This window comes from Oryctolagus cuniculus, chromosome 4 (assembly GCF_964237555.1).
Source record: "Oryctolagus cuniculus chromosome 4, mOryCun1.1, whole genome shotgun sequence".
NCBI classification, from domain to species: Eukaryota; Metazoa; Chordata; class Mammalia; order Lagomorpha; family Leporidae; genus Oryctolagus; species Oryctolagus cuniculus.
The window spans coordinates 143,394,270-143,416,871 of NC_091435.1; the positions used below are offsets into that span (position 1 = coordinate 143,394,270).

At 55.6% G+C, this 22,602-nt stretch overlaps 1 protein-coding gene across 7 annotated transcripts; it reads left to right on the plus strand.

Annotated features, from left to right (window-relative positions):
* Positions 1-576: 576 nt before the first annotated feature.
* NME9 (NME/NM23 family member 9) lies at positions 577-21,883 on the plus strand. Of its 7 annotated transcripts, none has more exons than XM_008266229.4 (12): positions 578-658; positions 947-983; positions 3,341-3,398; positions 9,499-9,602; positions 10,349-10,420; positions 11,895-12,011; positions 13,226-13,301; positions 15,841-15,923; positions 16,185-16,277; positions 17,386-17,540; positions 18,828-18,958; positions 20,269-20,565. In XM_008266229.4, the coding sequence occupies exons 1-12, from the start codon at positions 627-629 to the stop codon at positions 20,340-20,342; spliced, it is 1,032 nt and encodes a 343-aa protein (XP_008264451.2). In that variant the 5' UTR covers positions 578-626; the 3' UTR covers positions 20,343-20,565. The 7 variants fall into 7 exon arrangements, with proteins under 7 accessions (XP_017202293.2, XP_008264451.2, XP_008264450.2 ...); XM_008266230.4 differs by lacking the exon at positions 20,269-20,565 and adding an exon at positions 20,596-20,808 and having other exon boundaries at positions 581-658; XM_008266228.4 differs by having other exon boundaries at positions 18,828-21,883.
* Positions 21,884-22,602: the final 719 nt, after the last annotated feature.

A 22,602-nucleotide genomic window follows, 5' to 3' on the forward strand; every position in this document is an offset into this window, starting at 1 on the left:
TCACCAAACGCCCCCAGTGGCTGAAGCCCAGAGCTGGGAACTCAATCCAGATCTCTGCTGCGTGGGTGTCAGGAACGCAATTACTTGAGCCGGGGTCTGTGTCAGCAGGAAGCTGGGGTCAGGAGCTCTGGTACCCTGATACGGAATACGGCTGTCTTAACTGCTAGGCTCCGCACGCGCCCCAGTCCCTGTAACTTTAATGAGTCTGTGTCTTCACATTTAAAGTAGGTTTACTGTAGACAGCACACAGTTGGGCCTTGATGCTCGATTTTTAAAATTCACTCTCTCTCATTAGAGCACCCACGTCTAAACTGATTATTGCTACAGCTGGATTCACATCCACCGTGTTTGTGATCATTTTACATTTGCTCCACTTGGCTCTCATACTTAATTTAGATTTCCTAATTCTGCCTTCTTTGTCTTAAAGAGAACCCTCACAGACGCTTCAAACCTGGGGCTGCCCCTGCCTAGCAGGCTTTACCCCTGGCAGGCGGGGCCGCGGGGATGCCACCGCCCAGGGTGCCACGCTCCCGCTCCCGCCAGCCAGGATCCGGCTCGCGGTCTCCCTGGCGCAGAGTGGGCGTGGCTTCCGCCGCCCCGGCCCGCTCCGCCGGTGCTGGGTTGCCATGACGACCGTAGCTCGGTCGCGGCGGACTCGGTAGGAGACTGGGCGCTTGGAGCACCGTGTCCCTGCCGCGAGGTCGCTGCAAGGACGCGGTTTTACCGGCGAGACGTGGAAACAGCGGAGTTAACGGGGCTCCCCCATCGGCGGGCAAAGCGCCCGGAAAACCGTCCGGGGAGCCACTAGCTCGCTGGCTGCGGGCTCCACCGCCCACCGCGGGGTGTGCGCTTTGTGGCAGAAGCTGGGGCTGGGGGCCTTGGTAGTCGCGAGGCTGCGGCCAGCACGGGTGCGAGGCGGCGTTAACAGGCTTCGCTTTCTTTGCAGAGCCATGGGCAGCAGGAAGAAGGAAGCTGCCTTGCAGGTAAGCCTCCGGGGGCGCCAGCTTCCCGCCTTTGGATGGGGTTGGGAGGGGGTGGGAGGTGTGCTATGGTCTGTAAGTGACGTTTGCTAACTGTATATGTGACAGCATATGTGACGTCATCGTACCCTCTGCCTTAAAAGGAAAACATTTATCCCGGACCCTGGCGGTGACACGGTGTGTGGGGGGGGGCGTGCGCGCTCCCGGACCCTGGCGGTAACACAGTGTATGGGGGGGGGGGCGCACTTGCACGTATCAAACTTGGACAGCTCTTTATGCTTGCGGTGTTCATACAACCCAACCATGCATGAGAAAGAAGAAAAACGCAAAAAACAATACCAAGAGCAGTCAATGTGACTGTGCCATTTTTTATGGAAGCACCATTGCCCCTTGCTTAGGGAATATGATCTCCGGAGTTCGCTATGGATCTATAACTGCTCTGTTCTCAGATTCTCGTTTATCAGCAAGTAGGGCCAGTGCAAAGGTGCCCTACACTTCCTATTCACCTCCACCCCGCGGAGGGCCTGGTGCTGCCCGGCCGTTTCCAGTACCTTCCTATTTCTGCCCTGCTCCGAGAGCTCACGCTGTCAAGTGCCCAGAGCCCTGGCCCCAGAGCAGGCCGGGCTCACTCCAGGACAGGGGCAGTCGCTACTGACCACTGAGAGCTGAGCCTCTGGGTAGGGCTCTTCTGAACCCTTCTGTCCTTTCCTGCAAGCATGGTTGTGAGCCCTGGGCACCTTCACACTCTCTTGCCTCATTTAAGGCAGCACAGAGACGTTCCCATTTTCTCTCCTCTTTAAAAAAAAAAGCATGGTGAGTGCCGCCTTAAAAAGAGGAACCTTTGCTAGAGGGTTTACGATGTTGCAGGTTTATTTATTACAGATACCTCTTAAAGGGACGCAAACCTTAGAAGACCTGAATTCAGAGCAAGTAATTTCCATGGTCTTTTAATTTGCAGTTTCAAAGAAGTTACACACACACACACATCCATGTTAATGATAAAGGACAAGAGAATAATTTTACAGTGGAGGAGCCCAACGGATGACCTTGGCCCAGGGACCAAAGGGAACATCATCAGTAATGAGCCCATGGAGTTCGTGTACCACTTGATAGGATGCAAGGAGAAGTTTTCAATTTGAGTCTGTCCTCAGCGGCACAGGCTGAGTGAGTCTCATCAGGAGGAAATGTCATACACAGCCCCCTGAGGGACAGTCCACAAAATCACTGTCATTTCATTTCTGTGTCAAGGTCACAGGGTAACAGAAAGATGGACGAACTGTTCCAGACAAAGACTAAGAAGAGCTGACAGAGAGAGCCAGCATGTGATTCTGATGGGTTTCTTTGCTATTCAAGATACTGTTGGGACAATTGGCTAAGTTGGGTGGTATCTAAGAATTACATAGTAAGAATACGTCAGTGATTTTTTCCCCCTAAATTTGATGAAGGTATTGTAATTACATGAGCTAGTGTTCAGCGGGTGATGGAAATAACTTTGAAATAACTTTTTTAAAAGTTTTCTTAAAAAATGTATTTATTTGAAAGAGGTAGAGTTACAGACAGAGGGAAGAGAGAGAGAGATCTTCCATCTGCTGATTCACGCCCCAAATGGCCGCAATGGCCGCAGCTGAGCCAATCTGAAGCCAGGAGCTTCTTCCTGGTCTCCCATGCGGGTGCAAGGGCCCAAGGACTTGGGCCATCCTCCACTGCTTTCCCAGGCCACAGCAGAGAGCTGGATCAGGAGAGGAGCAGCCAGACTTAAACTGGCACCCACATGGGATTCCGGCACCTCAGGCAGAGGCTTAGCCCACTGTACTACAGTGTCAGCCCTTAAACAGTTCTTTAAGCTTACACATTTTCTATGTATTTTAAGTTGTTTCAAAGTAAAAGAAATTACACGAAAATATAGAATATTCATAGAGAGGGATAATATACATTTCTCCTTGTATGTCCTATCTAATGTAAACTAGAACTCATTGTAAATAAGAGGAAAAATGGAAAAAATGACAATTCAACTCATTTCTGATAGTGAGAAAACACAAAGTGTAAAAGGAAACCTACAGCTTAGTACCATTTATGAACACTTTAAGGAGCAAAGCAATGATATGTATTTTTTCTGGACCGATAACAGGTAAAATTATTTTTTAATGCTGGAAGATAGTTCCCATGAATCTTGGGAGAGTGGGTTTTCCTGGGGCGGGAGCAGGAAGAGTGGGAAAGAGAGAAGAGGTGTGAGGGAGGAGGAAACTTGTGCTGTGTTTGTCCTGGAGACGGGCGGGGAGAGAGAGAAATCTTGGGCACATGCATTAAATTTCACACCTGTCATTCATAATAATACACCATTGGATCCTCTCTGGCTTTAGGTTAACATCAGTACCCAGGAGCTGTGGGAGGAAATGCTGAGTTCCAAAGGACTAACAGGTAATAAAGTGGGATACCTTTTCAGATCCGTTCTCCCGAGTTGCTCAATGATGGGCTGAAACCTGATGAAAAGGCTGCAGGGAGCCCATTTCCTGTGGCCTTGAGCCTCACAGGTGCCCAGGTGGTGACTGCGTGTACAGCAGCCCCTTTATCTGTGACCCCACCTTCCACAGCTTCAGGTCCTGCAGTTGACCGTTATCCATTATCCATAGTCATTGCCTGGAAAACTCCAGAAATAAACAACTCGTACTTAAAATATTTATTTGCAAGACAGGATTACAGAGAGGGATCCTCCATCTGCTAGTTCACTCCCCAAATGGCCACAATGACCAGGGCTAGGCCAGGCTGAAGCCAGGAGCTTCTTCTGGGTCTCCCACACAGGCGCAGGGGCCCAAGGACTTGGGCCATCTTCTACTGCTTTCCCAGGCCATAGCAGAGAGAGATGGATCAGAAGTGGAGCAGCCGGGACTCGAACCGGTGCCCATATGGGATGACGGCACTGTAGGAGGAGGCTTAGCCTACTGTGCCACAGTTGCTTTCTCTACTCAGGGTTGCTTTGAGTTAAAGAACAGAAACCTGATTGCCTGAGGCACAAATTTAAGAATGTAAGAAGCAGAAGGAAAATGGGGACCTCCTGGGACCGAGGGTTGGGTGGAGAGCCAGGCATCAGAGGCTGCGCAGTCATCGGGAACCAGCACAGCCTCTTAGAGGGGCCTCGCCACCTCTGTCTGCCATCAGTTACGTGTTGCTGCACAATGAGCTAATCCAAAGTCAGTGGTTTACAACAACCCACCACTCCTGTGGGTCAGGAAGCCAGGTGCAGCTTAGCTGGGTGCCCCTGGTCCTGGGTCTCTCACCAGGGTGCAGCTTAAGGAGTCAGATAGGGAACCCCAAGGCCCAAAGAGGAACAGGCTGGCCTTCAAGCTCATTGAGGTGGCTGTTGGCAGACCGTACAAGCCCCACTTCCGATTTCCGTCACGTGGCTGCTGGCGGGATTCCAGTCGACACCAGCTGTTGGCCAGAGCCGTCAGTGTTATGCCAACATTGTCTCCAGGAGGCCACTCACGACATGGAAACTCGCCACTCGCGAGGGCTGGGGCAACAAGATGGAGTCACAGCCTCTGTCAGCCTCATCTTCCGTGTGACATCCCACGGCTGTTGCCGTGTTCCACCCCTGAGAAGCCAGTCCCGGGGTCTGGCTCGCACTCAAGGGCGGGGGTTGCATGAGGCCATGCATCCGAGGCAGGGATCATGGGAGCTGCCTTCAAGGCTGTCCACCACCTCTCAGGCACCCTTCCTTCCTTCTCCTTCCCACTAGAGGTTGGTGCACTCTTTCTGTGTCTGCCCCGTTGTTTCCTCTATAAGAATATCTGCTCAGGGCCGGCGCTGCAGCTCAATAGGCTAATCCTCCACCTGCTGTGCTGGCACACCGGCTTCTAGTCCCGGTCGGGGCACCGGATTCTGTCCTGGTTGCCCCTCTTCCAGTCCAGCTCTCTGCTGTGGCCCGGGAGTGCACTGGAGGATGGCCCAAGTGCTTGGGCCCTGCACCCCATGGGAGACCAGGATAAGCACCTTGCTCCTGGCTTCAGATCAGCGCGGTGTGCTGGCCGCAGCGTGCCAGCTGTGGCGGCCATTGGAGGGTGAACCAACGGCAAAAGGAAGACCTTTCTCTCTGTCTCTCTCTCTCACTGTCCACTCTGCCTGTCAAAAAAAATTTAAAAAAAAAAAAGAATAACTGCTCAGTTGGCTGACAGCACCCCATGTCCCCCCAAGGCCACCCCCACGTGGCTCCTGCCTCCTTGCCCCCTCCCTGTCTCCTACCATCCATCTTTCCTCCCCCACTGCCTGCCCAGGAGCGTGCTGAGCTCTGACACGCCGCCTGGGCATAGATCCAGTTTCCCCACTACTTCCCCTCACCCCTGCTCCCAATACCGGGAACAGCGTGGTTCCATGTGACCTGTAGAGATCTCATTCCCAGGCCCAGCTCAAAAGTGGTCTCTGGGAAGGATGTACTTCCGGAACCTCTGTATGGTCACTTGTTCCTTGGAGCACCGAGGACATCTGGACTGGCCGCTGGCTGTGTGGCTGCTCTCCTGGCGTACCCCCGACTCTAGCCACAGAGGCTTGCCCGTTTCATGTCCCGTCTGTGCAGACTTGCCCAGGCCTGGGGCTGAGTGCAGGCTACACAAGCTCTGGATGCATTGATCGTGTTGTGTGGGTGTGAGTGTTGCCACACTCTCCATGGAAGGGATTAGAAAGCCTTTTAGGTGGTGCCCAGGTTTAACTATTTTGTTTGTGTGTCTTGTCTGGACAATCAGGGCAAGACAAGTCATTATTTCTATTCCTTTAGCAACAGTGAGAAACCACCATCCTGTATTTTTTTTTTTTTTTTTTTGAGAATTGTCTGTGTGCCAGCCACCCTGATAAGCACCCTGTGTGACTGCAGCTAACAACACTGTGCCCTGAGTCTCAGCCACATCTTCCCTAAGTGGTTCACGGGCCTTTGCTGAGAGTGGCAAAGGTGCCTCTCAGTCTCTCGTGGGTTTTTTGTTTTGTTTTGTTTTTTAATTATTTATTTATTTGAGAGGTAGAGTTTAAGACAGAGGGAGAGAGAGGTCTTCCATTTGCTGGTTCATTTCCCAAATGGCCACAATGGCCAGAGCTGGGCCAGTCCAAAGCCAGGAACTTCTTCCAGGTCTCCCACATGGGTGCAGAGGCCAAGGCACTTGGGCCATCTTCCACTACTTTCCCAGGTGCATTAGCAGGAAACTTGATCACAAGTGGAGCAGCCGGGACTCGAACCGGCACCCATATGGGTTGCCGGCATCACAGGCGGAGGCTTAGCCCACTACACCACAACGCCAGCCCCTTCAGCCCCTTCTTGTCATGCTGTGGAGAATGTATGCAATTCTATTCCCTCTACCCGTGGCTGGCAGAAGTCTGCTTCCGAAGTTGGTCACCATCTTGGAAAGCTTACCTCCTGTGGGCTCGTTTCCCTGGCCTTTCAATAGCCACACGTGTCCTCAGCTCCACACACACTTTCCTCCTGTCCGTCCTTCCTTGCAGGTGCCTTCTGGGCTGCTGCTTGTTCTTGAGAGTCACACTCCCCGTCCTTGTCCTCCACAGTCGCTCGCTCACTCTGCGAGCCTGTGACCTGTGCCTCTGTCCCCTCCGCTCCTCCCAGCGCCAAGGCGTGGAGCAGAGGATGTGGCGCTGGTAGAAACCACCAGGAAACTCGCGCAGACACCGCAGAGAGATGTAAAGCGAACTGGACCCCAGAGTTCCCCTTCGGGCCCTGCACCTGCCCTCCTCAGTGCATCTGTACTCAGGACCCTCTAGGTTTTCAGGGGCTTTTTCCAGGCCTGACCCAGATGCCTCACTGGGCCTTCTCACATGGGACTCGAATGTGTTGAAATAAAAACTCCATCGATCGCAATACACTTGCCACAGACAAGCTCACAGCCGTGTCCTTTGCTTGGGTGCTGGGGCGGCCCCACTCCCACGTGTCTGACCCCGCTGTCCTTGTGGGCATCAGGCTGCCTTTAGGATCCCTTCTCTTAGATGTTCTGGTTCCTCCCTCTGGTTACCTCTCCCAGCCCCACCCATGTTAGGCTCAGAGGTTAAGCCACTCAGGGCCACTTGATTTTCTTTTCTTTTTTTCTTTTTCTTTTTTTGACAGGCAGAGTTAGACATTGAGAGAAAGAGAGACAGAGAAAGAGGTCTTTCTTTCTCCGTTGGTTCACTCCCCTCATGGCCGCCACAGCCAGCGCTGCGCCGATCTGGAGCCACGAGCCAGGTACTTCCTCCTGGTCTCCCATGGGGTGCAGGGCCCAAGCACTTGGGCCATCCTCCACTGCCCTCCTGGGCCACACCAGAGAGCTGGACTGGAAGAGGGGCAACCGGGACAGAATCCGGCGCCCCAACCGGGACTAGAACCCGGTGTGCTGGCGCCGCAGGCGGAAGATTAGCCTAGTGAGCTGCAGCACCAAGGCCACTTGATTTCCGTGCCCTGTGTTCCCACTCAGGTCTCATGGACTCCTCCCTCCTTTCCTTTCTGTCCCCACTCCTCCCTACCCTGTGCCTGGCTTCCTCATCTTGGCTCTCACTTCCTGCAAAATTACGCTAATCGGTTGAACCGACCAACACTCTTGAATTCATGTTTTGCTCCTTCCCGGAGCAGTTGAACAAGCATGGGTATCAGACAAGCGCAGGTTCAAAACTTGGCTTACGACACTGTGGTCTGAATGTGTCCCTACAAACCCAGACGCCGAAACTTAATGGCCAGTGGGGTGGTATTAAGACGTGGGTGCTGCGGGAGGGCAGGCGTTTGTGTCGCAGCTACTCTGCTGCTTCCGACCCAACTTCCTGCTAATGCGTCTGGGAGACAGTGGGTAACAGCTCAAGACCTGGATGGAGTTCCTGTCTCCTGGTTTCAGCCTGGCCTGGCCCTGGCTGACTTTCGGTTTTTGGTTTTTTGTTTTTGTTTTTGTTTTTTAAGATTTGTTTATTTGAAAGGCAGAGTTACAGCGAGGCAGAGGGGAAAACGAGAGATAGAGAGGTCTTCCATCCACTGGTTCACTCCCCAAATGGCTACAACAGCTGGAGCTGGGCCAATTGGAAATCAAAAGCCAGGAGCCAGGAGCTTCTTCCAGGTCTCCCACGTAGGTGCAGGGACCCAAGTACTTGGGCCATCTTCTACTGCTTTCCCAGGCCATAGCAGAGAGCTGGATCAAGAGAGGAGCAGTCGGGTCTAGAACCAGCGCCCATATGGGATGCCGGCACTGCAGGTGGTAGCTTTACCCGCTATGCCACAGCGCCAGCCCCATGGCCCTGGCTACTGCAGGCATTTGGGAGTGAACCACTGGACGGACAATCTGTCTCTTCTCTGTCTCTTCCTCTGTCCTTGTATCAGTCTGCCTTTCAAATAAACAAATACATCTTTTTTAAAGAGAGGCAGTCCTTAGGAAGTGATGGGGGAAGGAGTGAAGGGCTGGCATTTGGCATAGCGCTCAAGATGCCAGCCACTTGGGAATCCACATCCCGCATCAGAGTGGTGCCTGGGTTCTGGTCCTGGCTCTGCTTCCAATTCCAGCGTCCTGTGGATACACACTCTGGGAGGCAGCAGGTGATGTCCCGGGTACTTGGGTGTCTGTCACCCACACAGCTGACCCGCATTGCATTCCTGGCTCCTGGCGTAGGCCTGGCCCAGCCCTGGCTCTTGCCCTGGCTGCCTGTCTGCCTTTCACATACTTAAATAAATAAATAATATAAAAAGGTGACTAGGTCGTGACGGCTCCTGCCTTCAGGAGCAGGACTGGGTGCTCTTGCGGCAGGCCTCCAGGGAGATGTTGGCCCTCTCTTTTGCCTTGCCTTGGTGAGGACAGTTCTCTTCTCCAAAGGGTGCGGCCCTCAGCAGGCAATAGAACTTTCTGGCACCTTGATCTGGCACTTCCCAGCCTCCAGAGCCGTGAGAAATAAATTCATGCTCTCTGTAAGCCACCCTGTTAGAGCAGCGTGTGTGCATGCATTAAAGCATACTGCCGGAAAAACATTCCTTTTAACTTGGGCCAGCGGCTTCACCTCTTTGAAGTTGCTCCCTCATCTGCGCAGGGGATAATGATAGCCATCTTCCTGGGCCTTCTGAGAGAAGAGCAAAATGCAGCTCAGCAAAGATGAGTGTTAGGCCCCCTCCTCTCTGCAAGTCCCCACGAATCCTTACTGCCTAGTAAACCAGGATGGAGCTCCTCAACCCTGCACGCCAGCCACTGCAGGGACCCCTGCCACTACCACCCACCACTACGCCACCCAGGGTCCCCAGACTGTGCCTGGGGCCAGCTGCCCAGGCTTTGCACCTCGCCTCCGTTTCTGCCTATCCATGCCTGGCATTCCCACCGTGCCCGGTGCAGCCGCCCCTCTGCCGGGAAGCCCCGTCCTCCAGTCATTCCACAGTGAACACTTACACTGAACTAGGTGAGTGGCTCTCACTTGATGTGCAAGTCAGAAATCTGAGTCCACAAACAGCAAAACCACGAACTCATGCTGCCTGGCGTGGTGGGGGCCCCGGCGCCTGCTGAGCGCACCCGGTTTCGGTTCCACGCAGTCGTTGACGTCTACCAAGGCTGGTGCGGCCCCTGCAAGCCTGCGGTGAGCCTTTTCCAGAAGCTGAGGCTCGAGGTTGGCCCGGACCTTCTGCATTTTGCACTGGTAAGCGTCTCTCGCAGCAAAATGTCACCCAATGTTTGAAGATCGCAGACGGCATCAGGAAGGGGGAGCCGCTTTGTTCAGATCACTGAAAAGCATCGGCTGTGGATGTTTTCTTGATGTCTGTGGCGATGCTTTATCATCTGGGGGCTTTATCATCTGGGGGCCGTGTCTCGAGGCTGTTTGGGGGGAAGGCGTGTGCTACTCTTGGCCTGTGAACACTATCGGCTGCAACGTGACTCCCAGAGCGCAAGCTTCTAAATTGCCACCCTCTGCTCCACAGAGGGGACGGCCAGCACATAGTCCCCAGGACCACTGAGGGAAAATGGGTCTCAACTGCAGATCAGTGTGCGAGGGACGCTGTGGACACGCACACGGGTTGGAGGTTCACAGACAGAGAGGAGGGGGGCGACAGAACTGAGCAGCCGGGTCTTAAGCAGTGGGACTTCAAGCCCTTGACCGCTCCTCCCCTGGGACCCGTTTTGGGGGCTTCTGCAGAGTGTGCTTGGGAAAAGCTGCCTGAGGATCTGTTAGGTCCACACCCGGTGGGTTTTGTCAGACAACGCGGGCAAGGCCTCAGCGCCCTCCCTCCCCATCACTGGGTGGCGTGGCTGGGCTGGGCGCAGGAGGAACTTTGTCCCCTCTTCATTTGGCTCAAGGCAGTGGGACAGGAGCAGCTTGAGAGAGATGCAGGGCCGCACCGGGAGGGCGGTGGCCCAGGGGGCCTGCTGACTGCCTGTTTCCTGTAGGCAGAGGCCGACTCTCTTGATGTCCTCAACAAATACCGCGGGAGGTGCGAGCCCACCTTTCTGTTTTATGCGGTAAGTACATTTTCCGAAGCAGATCACTTGACGCTCACAGATCATCAGAGCTCGATGAGATGCGTCTCGCTGGCATCAGCTCGCTCGCTCTCGGAACCACATGAGTATGGACATTCCTCTGGACTGTTCTGTTCCGTGGGCAACACACAGACTTCCCCTAAGATGCGGTGCTGCAGGGTGCCGGCTCTGGGGCTCTGCCCAATGGGCGGTGGACGATGAGGCTCCCCAGCGGTCTCCCTGCACTGCACGTGCTCCTTCTCGGCGCAGAAGTCCTCCGAGCCCTCAGTGCTCCAGGTTTTCAGACTTCTGTCTTCTGCTCTGTAAAGGACAGCTGCAACCACGGTGAATACTCCCTTACAGCCTGGACGAGCTCTGCATTCGCCTTTTATGTCCCCGTAAAACATAAAGGTCGTTACAGAGTCAGAAATGAGAGCGATGACTGGGGGAAGCCACGTGGTTCGGTGTTTTGCAAAGAGAATTTGGGTGCTGCACCCACGGTCGAGCTCCGTGCCCCTCGGAGTCTGTACTTACAACAGATTGATACCCTGCTCCTGATCCAGGCCAGCCCCCCTCCTTGTTCGGTCAGGGAAACTGGGGTCTACTCAGCCGGGTCTCCTGAGGACCAGGCCAAGGTTGTTCATCTTGGAGAACTTTGGTCTGGTCCTGGCCTCAGCTCTGCAAGCATCGCACATGACAAGCTCATGCTCAGCCATGATTCCAGCCTCGCACTGTAGTAGGGAGACTGAGATTCTCAAGGAAGGGAGGGCAGAGTGACAGGTGCTCAGAGGTGTGCGCACCTGCAGCCACGCTGGACGTGGGAGCCCCGCAGTAGACACACGATGGTTTCTACACGGTGTGATGGCTGCAAGCCATTAAGCCATAAATCACCATCACCAGAGCTGGAACGTGGCCCCCTGGGTGGAGGGATGGCGATGGAGGGAAGCCCCATGCCCTGTGCTCACGCCACTGGGACGCACACTGAGACAACGCAGGTTCACCCCAGATGCCACCCACACCAGGAAGGCTTCCCTGACCACCCAGATGGCGCTGCCTGGCTGTACAGCGATCACTTCTTGTGCACGACGACCTTTTCCTCCTCCTTCACGGAGGCCGCGACTCTGTCCTTTTACTTTCAGTGATTCTGCTCTTTGCCCTTGGCTGGGCGCTGGCTCAGGGATTTGTTGTCTGAATTGAGCCACCCACAAGCTACAGAGTGTGCACTGCTCCTGCCCTCACCAACTGCCCGCTACCTCGGGGAAACTCTGAAAGCAGGGGCTGCGGGGAGGAGGCAGAGGGGAGAGAGGAAAAGAGAAAAGCCGGGTGAGAGCGGGGAACAGACGGGAGGGCCCCCTGGGCCGGGATGCAGCCTGCAGCGAAGAGGAAGCTAGAGGCCATGGGCCTGGGCTGGGTTGGGCTGGCCTTGATCTTGGGCAGACTCCTTACCACCGGTTTGGTCCCTTGTAACCTGTGCTAGGGCGGAGAGCTGGTGGCTGTGGTTAGAGGCGCCAATGCTCCGCTGCTGCAGAAAACCATCCTCGACCAGCTGGAGGCTGAGAAGCAGGTGCTGGCTGAAGGCGGAGAGCGGAAAGCGGTAAAGAGAAAGTTCTGCAAGCTGCAGGCTCCCAAGTCCCGCCCCCACCGCCCCAGCCCCACCCCGCCGCCCTGCCCACCTTCCTGGGAGCTGTCAGGGGACAGCCGCACTCGGGTCCCACGCTGGCTCTGTCCCTCACGCACGGCCCCGGAAGCTGCTGTGCACCTCTGTGATGTGTGTGCGTTTGGAAGCTTCTTGTAAGAGGCACCCCCTTTCCCAAAGTCCTTTCACTACTCTTACCCGTTTCCCTTCCATCCCCCGTGCGACCTCTCACACACACTGAGTGCAGACATGAAACTGAAGTCAGAGAGCCATGCAGCTGGGCGGAGGGGCAGCACTGTGGGCTCCCCGGGCCTATGGGTGAACTCTCTCCTGAGGACCCTCACATCCCTGGAGGGTTTCCTTGGGGTCCCACCAGCTGCATTCCTTTCATCTAGAAATGAAGCTCTGTGGGACCAGGAGAGACAAGGGCGGCAGAGCTTGCCGTGTGAGACGCTATTTCCATGATAACACAGGCTGCAAATTCTTCACACACACACACACACACACACACACACACACACACACTGGCTGCACTTGAAATCCACACACCGTGGGTGGAGAGAGACATTTGCAGATGCTCTGTGCATCTGCCCAGCGCGTGCGTGCCTGAACATTCTCCCTGCTCGTTATGCAGGCTCTCAGATTCAATTCCAAATAGCAAAGCCCTCTTTTCATAGCCTGCATAAGAATCCAATCCAGTCTTTTTCAAGAAAACTAGCAGTTTTCCCCTAAGGGGAAAAAAAATTGCAAATGCTTCCAGTTCCTTGTGCATCCTCCAGGGAAGACAGGCGACCCCTCCCTATACTCGTCTTCGCACTCTGTAGCTGATCACTTAATAGCAACTTGCATTTTCAATTCTGTGTCTTCTGGCCAATTTCCTATGTTGCTTTTTTCTTCAGTGCCTACCTAATGCTCATGAAACAGGCAGAGGCTAAAACTGAAGCCAGCATGGATTTCCTGGTGTTCCAGCTCTCACCCCCCCATCCCCCACCAACTAAACAGGAGCTCCTCAAGCTTCCAAGACTCTGATCACCCTCCCTTCCCTCCCCGCCTCCCACCCTTTCCGGCCCTGTGTTTTGGCCTTTGCCTCTTCGTTTTCTGCGGGGTTGGAGAGGGCTTAGTGGGCATTTTAATGAGCTAACTGCGTTCCGTTCATGACCACTTTGTGCTAGATTAAGGATGAGGCTCTGTCTGATGAAGACGGATGTCTTTCCCGTGGAAAGGACGGTCGGGCAGACGAGGACGTGGGTGAGTGCAGCAGCGACGAGTGTGGCGAGTGGGGCGAGGCGGCCAGATCCGCTGGACGGTAAATGCGTGAGCGTGAGCAGTCAGCGGGTTGGGCAGTCTGAACTCTGAGCAGACCAAGCATCAACTGTTTCGTTGCCAGTTGCCCCGGAGCAGCATCTTGGGCGCATTCCACCGCTCTCTCTCGTTCAAGTAGAACAAGTGTGACATTCATGGCGAGCTCCACTCAGTCAAATGAGGGAAACGGACTTAAGGCAGTGACTCTGGGCTTGACCGAGTCCTGACCTGAGCTGAAAGAGGTGGGCGTTCAGTGTAGCAATTTAAGACACCTCTTAGGACATCTGCCTACCACATTGGAGCACCTGAGTTCAAGCCCTGCCCCCACTTCTGATCCAGCTTCCTGCTTACGCTGACCCTGGGAGGCAGCCCATGATGGCTCCCGGACTCAGGTCCCTGCCCCCCAGGTGAGACCTGGGTTGAGTTCCTGGCTCCTGGCTTTGGCCTGACCCAACCCCAGCTACTGTGGGCATTTGGGGAATGAACCAGTGGAGGGGAGATCTCTGTCGGTCACTTTCTCTTTCTACCTTTCAAGTCAATAAAAATGTTTTCAAAAATCTTTATTTTTTCCCACCCTTTTGAGACCGACTTGGTCTGGCTGTAAGAGAAGCCAGGAAGTAGGAAGCAGTTGTGGGGTGGCATCCTGCGTGGGTACTGAGACACCAGGGAGAAGGGGTGAGGCTCAGGAGCCAAGCTGCTAAGAAGAGGGAGTTTTTAGAAACGCCTGCACGAAGTGGAGGGGCTGTTTCTCCGGGTGTGGGTCACGAGGCTGAGTTGGATCCTAACACGGAAGGAGGACGGTTTAGGGCCTCCAGAAAACTTCAGCTGTGAAGACGGAATCAGCAGCTGGGCTTCTGCCGGGGCCACCTGTTGCCTCCTCTCTGCTCATGTCCTCTTTCCGCCCTCCTTCGCGATTTCTTCCCAAACCACACCCTGCCGTGCCCTGGCCCTTAGCCTGCTCTCGCTGACGGCCAAGCTTTGGGACATCTGCCCACTCTCTGCCTCCCACCCATGCCTGGCCTCTGCCCACGGCGATCCTCGTGGTGCCCAAGCTGACGGGCAGGCGCCAGTTCTAGTCCGGGGGATGGTTCGGCAGAATAGGAGGATCTCACATCTGCCTCCTCAAGAGCCCTCCTCTCGGCTCTGACCTGTCAGGTGCTTGCTGTGTTGCTCCTCCGGCTCCCCCCTCTTTCTCTCACTGGTTCCTTGGGCTGCACTCTCCAGCTGGGGCTCAGTGCGTGCCTGCTTTGGCCTCTTCTCCCTCTACACTTCCTGGTGAGCTCACTCATCACTCTATTAATAATGGGACTTATTGTAACAATCTCTTTTTTTGAAAGATTTATTGTATTTATTTATTTGAAAGTTATACAGAGACAGGAGGAAAGAGAGAATGAAAGAGAGAGAGAGAATGAGAGAGAGAGAGAGAGGTCTTCCATCCTCTGATTTACTCCCCAGATAACCACAATGGCCAGAGCTGCACCGATCCAAAGCCAGGAGCCAGGAGCTTCCTCCAGGTCTCTCACATAGGTGCAGGGGCCCAAGGACTTGGTCCATCCTCCACTGCTTTCCCAGGCCATAGCAGAGAGCTGGATCGGAAGTGGAGCAGCCGGGACTAGAACTGCTGCCCATATGGGATGCTGGCACTGGAGGCGGCAGCTTTATCCACTATGCCACAGTGCCAGCCCCTATAACAATCTCTTAAAGTGTAAGAATTCCTAGCACATTCGAATTCATCATCATGAGAAAACGGACAGATTTATTGCCTAAAATGATTTCAGGCCCTTTCATGTTTTTGAGACTTTTTTTTTTTTTTTTTGCATTGAAAATGCTCCTTCAGTGCAGATATGGTCTTGTCTCGTTGCACCGCAACCAACGTGAAGGGTGGGAACAGGTGTTGGGGGGAATGCAGACTGTGGTGTAGACTGGCCAGTGTGCAACTGGTGCCTCAGCTCACAAGGAGCTGGCCCATCGAGGCGCCTTCTCCTGGAATTTGCATTGAAACAGCAAGGACTAGAGCCGAAAGCTGTGTAGACTCCGGGCCCCGGGGCAGCCATTACTGGTCATATGGCAGGAAAGGTGAAAAGCAGCAGAGGCAAGGCAGCCCGGAGAGAGGAGAATGCACGGGCAGCAGCGGAGGCTGCAGATCCTGACGGGGACAGGCGGCGGCGGGTGGCCGGGTCTGTGTTGCTGCCACTCCAGGCTGATTCATTTGTTTCTCTCTCGCTTTCTGTTGCTGAGCAGTCTCTCAGAGGTCCCCTCTTGGGTTCGTGGGGCCAGCCTCGGTTCCTCGCAGCCAGGTTGAGGTTGAGGACTGGAGCCAGCCCAGGGGGCATCGCTTAAGAGTTTGGGTCTGCAGGGGCACAGCTAAGAAGCCAGGCGACAGCACCCCAGGAGCCCTGCACTCTGTGCAGTGGAGCCTTGTGTAGTGCCTCGTGGGAGCTTCCCCCACCAGCACCTCACAGCGCCCTCTCTCGGCCTCTTCCAGTCTCCTCGGAGAAGACCTGTACCCTGGCGATCATTAAGCCAGATGCAGTGGTGCACGGCAAGGCTGATGAGATTATGGTGAAGGTGAGAGAGCACTCGGGTGGCACCAGTGTCCTCAAGGTGGGGCATCCTTGAGGGGAAAGAAGGAGCCAAGGAGCCGTCACTCACATTCCACTCAAGTGAATGATAAATGCTGGATCTGCTGGGGACAGGTGCAGTGGGGCCTGAGAGCCTCTACAGCTTCGGACGTTGCCCGTCTTTAGTTTTTATATTTTAACTGCGTGAAACATGGCTCTGGGCTTGCTGTGCTGCCAGAGTACTCAGATACACATCTGTGTTCTGCAGATCCAGGAAGCTGGGTTTGACATCCTAACGAGTGAAGAGAGGACCATGACAGAGGCAGAGATGAGACTTTTCTACCAGCACAGAGCTGGAGAGGTCAGCTCCTCGCTTCATCGTGCCCACACCCTCCCATCCCTTGCCCGGCTTCCCGCGCGTGTTCCCAGATGGCTGGTAGGTTAGGAGCCAGCAGAGCATGGTGGGTCAGGTCTCTGCTCTCCGCCTGGAGGACAGGTGCATCAGGCGGGGCTCGGTGGTTGCAAGGCAAGAATCTGGACCCTAAGGAGTGAATACGGAATTTGTGAGTGTGCTCTACAGCTCACAGAAAGGAGGGAGCAGCATTGGAGGACGAGTTCACAAGGAGGAGAGGAACTCGGCCAGTCCTGGGATCTCGGAAGCCAAGCTGCTCGCATCTCGCTGTAGACACAGCCGTTGGACATCGCAGAATCCTCTGCTATTCGTCCCTCTGTGTGGCAGTCTGCTGCCCTGGCTGGGGTCATAGCCTCGCCTCTTAGGTTAGGGACCTGTGTATTGGAAGGGATAGGCAGCGTGGTCGTCAGTCAATATAGAACCAAATGAAATGGGGAAGGGCTGTGACCCAGAGGAAAACCAGAGCACTGCTACCTGAAGGAGAAAGGGTTGCAAGGTGTCACCAAAGAAAAAAACACCAAAAACAACCAACAACTGAAGTCTCAACTGTACTCCACCCTTTGGTTAAACCATCCAGCGATGTCCATATATATGATCTTTAAGGATTAGTTTTATGTATTTAAGGGAGAGAGAAGAAAGAGGGAGGGAGAGGCAGAGAGAGCTGTCCCATCCACTGGTTCACTCCCCAGGAGTCTGCACCAGCTGGGACTTGAACCCAGGCTCTCCAGTATGGAACCCAGATGTCTTCATGGCGAGGGTAAATGCCTGCTCCCGCATGGATGGTCTTTCAGATGCCTCCACCTCTTAGCATTTTCTCGTGTTTAACCCCATATTGAGTCAACTTGAAGTCTTACCTTTTGGGGTTCTTCAGGTGTGGCTGGTCATTATCGGCTCCCCTCCCTGGCACCCTCCCCAGCTGGCTGGGGAGGCCAGGCAGGGGAAGTGCTGTGGCTGAGTGTCCATGGGCATGCTGGTGGGTGGCATGGCTGCCCACCGCCCCCCCTGCAGGCCCCAACGGCTCCTTCCCTGGGTCACTGTGTCCCCTCCCTGTGCCTAGGAGGCATTTGAGAAGCTGGTGCGTCACATGTGCAGTGGGCCGAGCCATCTCCTGATCCTCACCAGGACTGAGGGCGCTGAGGACGTGGTCACGGCCTGGAGAGACTTCATGGGGCCCTGTGACCCCCATGTGGCCAGGAGGGAGCAGCCTGAAAGGTGATGTCACCAGCTGGGGTCCTGTCATCCATCCCCCACATCCCAGGAAGCTGTGGTGCTCAACTCAGAATGGAGGGGAACACAGACGGCTCTCTGGTCACCAGATGGCCCCTTCTGTCTTATATCTGGAGGGACCCTGACACAGGTCCCCTGACCCGGTGCTCGGCCTCAGCTGTCTCTGCCAATCCTCTGCTCTGTGCTGAGGGAGGCTGCTGGATTCTGTCTCAGTCACTGTTCTCTCTCTCTCTCTCTCTCTCAGCGAGTCCCATAGTGTGCTCCCAGGAAAATGCAGATTCCAGCTTGGCAAGACAGAGTCTGCATGGCAGCTCCGCCCCTCCACGCTCCTCCCCACTCCGGGGCCCTGAGGCCCTCTAGACTGCCAGCACCCCCTTCTGCACCAGGCTGGTTGAGCTGCTCCTTGGCCGTTAGTATTGGGTCTGGCATGGCCAGTGCCAAACCCACTGAAGCAGAGAGCTCAACCAACAGGAAAGAAGCTGACAACGGGCCAAGGCGCAGCACTTGTACCCGGTGGTCGTGTGGGACCGGGGTATTCATGTATGAGTCAGGGCTTAGATCTCAGGTCACCACGTACTCTGGCAAGTGCCTTCTCTGCCTCAGTTTGCTCATCTCTAAAGTGTGTGTGTGTGTGTGTGTGTGTGTGTATACTGATACATATACATATATATAGGTACTTCAAACAGTTCACAGAAAATGTGTATAATCAAAAATCATGCCTAGATTTCCAATTCTTCACACCCAAATAAACTCACCCACTAAGTTCCTCAAGTTCTCTTGGTGCACAGCTCGTGGAGTACTTAGAACCGCACCTGACACGTGCCTACCCGTGCGGCTGTATCAGGCACGTTAGTGTTACCTGATGGGGTTACTGCGAGGATGAACTGTGCACGGCTGTATTATCATCACTCGGCATGGTGCTAGCCCTTGGTTGCGGCAGTGACAAAATGGCAGCTCCTGCGTTTGCTCCATTGCTCACACAGCTCTAAGATGGGGATAACAGCCGTCTCCCTCAGAGGGCTGTGGCAAACACGCAGTGAGCCGTGCGGGGAGAGCAGCCGGCCCCACGCACAGAGCACCGCCACGACAGAGCAGACACCGGCTCCCGGGAGTGACAACGCGGCTGCTGTTGGTGGTGGTGCCCACGAGGGAGGAAGCGGCATCTCAGGCGTGCAGAGTGCTGATTGGTAGCCGGTGATCGTGTTGCCAGAAAGCAAAACATTGCTTTACAAATGAAATGGCTGCTGCTTTCCGTTTTGCCGATCCCTGCAGCCTCCGGGCCCAGTACGGCACAGAGATGCCCTGTAACGCCGTGCACGGAAGCCGGGACAGGGAAGACGCCAACAAAGAGCTGGCCTTGCTCTTTCCCAACTTCCGCTTTACAGACACGGAAACCCCTCAGGGTAAGTCCTGCAGGCAGAGTTGGCCTTTATTGAAAAGAAATGTGTGGCTGCTACTTGTGCTGGGAGGGGGGCGGGGTTGCTGATAGTAATTACCTGGCCAGTTCTGCGGATGGGAGCCTGAGTATCTCTGCTGGACCATTTGTGCTTTGATGGAGCAACAGTGTTGCTTCTTGCTACCTCCTGACATGTTTGCTGCGGCCTGTTTTGGAGTCATCTTTTCATTGCAAAAGTACCGCTTTGCATTTCCCGGTGGAAGCCACCAAGAAGGTTTAACTCTCCGGCCCATGCTGGACCCCCGTGGGCTGGCAGGGCTGTGCAGGCCTCTGCTGGGAGGCTTCTCTGGCCCTTGTATCCCTGCGCCCACCTTTGCATGGGGAGAGGGGGTGATGGTGGAGGACCTTCCCTGTCCTGGGGAGCAGCCGCAGCCTCTGCAAAGGCTCGCTGGGACCTCAGCCCCTGTGTCTGGGTAGGAACCCAGGGGACCCAGAGTACATGGGACTTGGCCCATTCCACAGCTGGGGGAAGAACCGGGCCTGCCCTGGGCTCTTCCTGTGGCTGACTTACAAGTCTCTGGTCTGAGCCCATGATGGGGTGGGAGGGGCTGAGGGATGAATCTCCTGGGAAAACCCAAAGGGTGGGAGGCCTGGATGCTTGGGAGATCTAAATGATGATCATCCGCGTGTGACTCCACCTGTGGGGTTTAACCCGTTACCCGCTGACACGCTGGATATGCTGGGAGCCGACCTGTGCTGGCCTGGTCTCACCCCTGCCGCTGCTCCAGGAGGTGTAATTACTTCCGCTGCCCAGTGGAGGGAGTCAGGGAGTCCTGGGAAGTGGGGCTGGCGCTGGGCCTGGTGCAGATCTTCACCCTCCCGCTGGGCCCAGGATCAGCAGTCTCTTGAGGGGTGCTTGGGAACAAGTGGGTGTTAACTCAGGACCAAGTCTGGGGCAGGGGGAGGGTGGAGCCCTGGGAAACCCTCAGGGGCTGTAGGGAGAGTGATGGGAGATCCCGAGCCAGATTTCTGGCCTCAGATGATGAGAAAGGGGACAGTTCCTGAGGGTCTGAGCCCAGACCACCCAGGTCCCAGGAGTAAGCACACAGCCTCCTACAGGCCCCACTGGGGAGCCGCCCCTCTGCAATGCTACTGTCTGCTCCTTTCTTTTCCTGTGTCACACCTGCTCGTGCTTCCAACGTACCCAGAACTTTTCCTGCCAAGAAAAAGGCACTGGGGCAGAGGTCAGTGGCTCTGGCAACACAACCCTGGGTTTGATTCCTGGCTCCCTTGTTTACCTGCTTTTTCTGGGCTCAGTTTGCTCATCTGTGAAATGGAGAGAACGACAAACTAGCATCCCCAGGGAAAGCTTCCTCACAGAGCTGGCGTGAAGACGAATGGCGGACAGGACGCAAAGCTCTCAGCCTGGTGCCTGACACACCTCAGGTGGCCAGCAAATGTCCCTTCTCCTAATTCTTTACTTTCCAGTCCCTAACACACAAGTTGAGCCCGGTCTGCTGTCCCTCCCACCTGACCCCCACCTTCGTGGGCAGTGAGGTGGGTGGAGCTCCCCTGCCCTCCTGTCTCTCTGGGGACGGCGGCTGGGACAGCATCAGAAGTCCTGAAGAACCTGCTGTTCCACAGGCGGCGAGGCCGAAGGCGAGGTGGGCGCCCCCAAGGTGCTTCCCTCCCGCGAGGACGTGGCCTGAGCCGGCGTTCCTGCTCTGCGGGCGCAGCTGCCCCTCCAGAAGCGCCATGTATTCTGAGCACTGGCACTTTTTGGGCTCAGCTGTCGCTGTGGACAATGAAAACCAGCAGTGTGTGTTTTCCTGCGGTATTAAAGAGCATATGGGATGTGCATTGATTTTTTTTTCTGTCTCTGGGACTTTACAAAGTGAAGTGCCATCAGCTATAGTGCCATCAGCTATTGCCCTCTGCTTCAGGGTTTGGTGTCATCTCAGAGGACGCTTGGTTATGTGGGACACCGTTCCCCAGCAATACATCTGCTTTACAGGTGCACCATTGTGGAGCTTTCCCTGGGAACTGAATGTGCACACGGTGCAGTGAGGTGGGCTGTGCCACTGCAGGTGTACTGACCAGGAGGCAGATGAGGACTGGCACCCAGCGCCTCCTCACGCTGCCTGCCCCTGTCACACAGTCACTTCCTGCTGCCAGATTTGCCCCTCGTGGCTGTCCTCAGATCAGGGCAAGCTCACAACGCAATGCTTGTTACGTGTGGAAGCAGGGTTCACTTGGTTCTGCTGAACCCTCTCTCCTCATGTCTTGGGTTTCCGGTTCCAGCTAAGCACCCACTTTGAAAACCTAAGAGTTCCTGGTGGGGCCGGCTGCCTAAAGCTGTTACTGAATTGCTTGGCTTAGCTGGCCCTCAGGGGGCGGGGGGGAGGGGGTTGGATCTCAGGAAAAAGCACCTGTTAGGAGCTGCTGCGAGCTGCCTGGTTTCCTCTCTGGTTTACTTGTCAAGTTCCCCAGCTCAGGCATACTCCGTGGTCTGACGGAGGAGGAAAAGGCCATGGTGTTTTGCGCACCTAGCACAGGGGAGGCTCTTCAGCCAGGCAGTGAGCTCCCAGCAGATGGCTCTGTGCGGGCTCTCTGCTGAGCCACGAGCTGGCTCTGGGGATAAAAGGCTGAGGCGGGCTACCGGAAGGTGGGAACCAAGGCCTGTGGTCGCGGGCGTGCTGCGTCCCGCCACTGCGTCCCCCATGACCTCATGCCACCTCTGGGTGCCAGCATGCCTACGTTCAGCACTCCTCAGCATCTGTACCGGGCCCCTGTGTGAACCCATGCCCAACGGAGCCCGCAGCGGCAGGAAAGCTCCCTCTCACTGTTCCACGCCCTGGGGACTCTGCTTTTCCCTCTGAGTGGGCCCAGGAGGGCAACCCCACCAGAGCTGGCAAATGACTGGGAGGTGCCCAAGAGCCCTGTGCCTGGGCTGGCCCCACAGGTGTTGAGTGGGACTCCCAGTGACCCACTTGGAAGGAGAGAGGGATGCACCCGGCTAGCAGAGGCCGGGAAGCCAAGGACCTCCCCTGTACCCATCACTGGCAAGGTAAGAGGGGGCAACCAAGGCTCCGGAAAGCAGGGGGGAAGAAGGGAAGAGTAGGTGTGGGAATGGAGCCTGTGTGTGTGTGGTGGTGGTGGTGGTGGTGGTGGTGGATCCTGAAGTTTCCCCAGGAAGTGGCTAGGACAGTCAGGCTGGGCAGGGGGAGCTGGAGGGTCCCCAGCGATAAGTCCGAGTGGGAGGGATGGTGACTCCTGCCTTCCTCCCCACTACTGTGCCTCCAGGTTGCTGGGGGTTCAGCATGGTGGGCATCTCTGGAGCCCAGAAGGCTCAAGGCATAGGGAATGGGGGCAACAGGAAGGGCTCCCGAGATCAGCCCACTCTCTCAGGCCAGAGCAGCTTGGTGGAGGCCCTGCCTTGGGTGTTCCCTAGAGAAGCAAACGCGGCAGGGCAGGTACTGTTTTGGCTCCTGGACGTGCACGCCTGGCAGGGAGGAGGGCGGCCCCACGGTTAAGGACTGGCTCCGGCCCTCCACTCAGTGAGATGGCTGACGCCCGGCAGAGCCAGGAGCCAGGAGGAGCTGCAGCGACAGAGAGGGGAAGGTGGCTCAACAGTCTACTCCACAGCTTTCC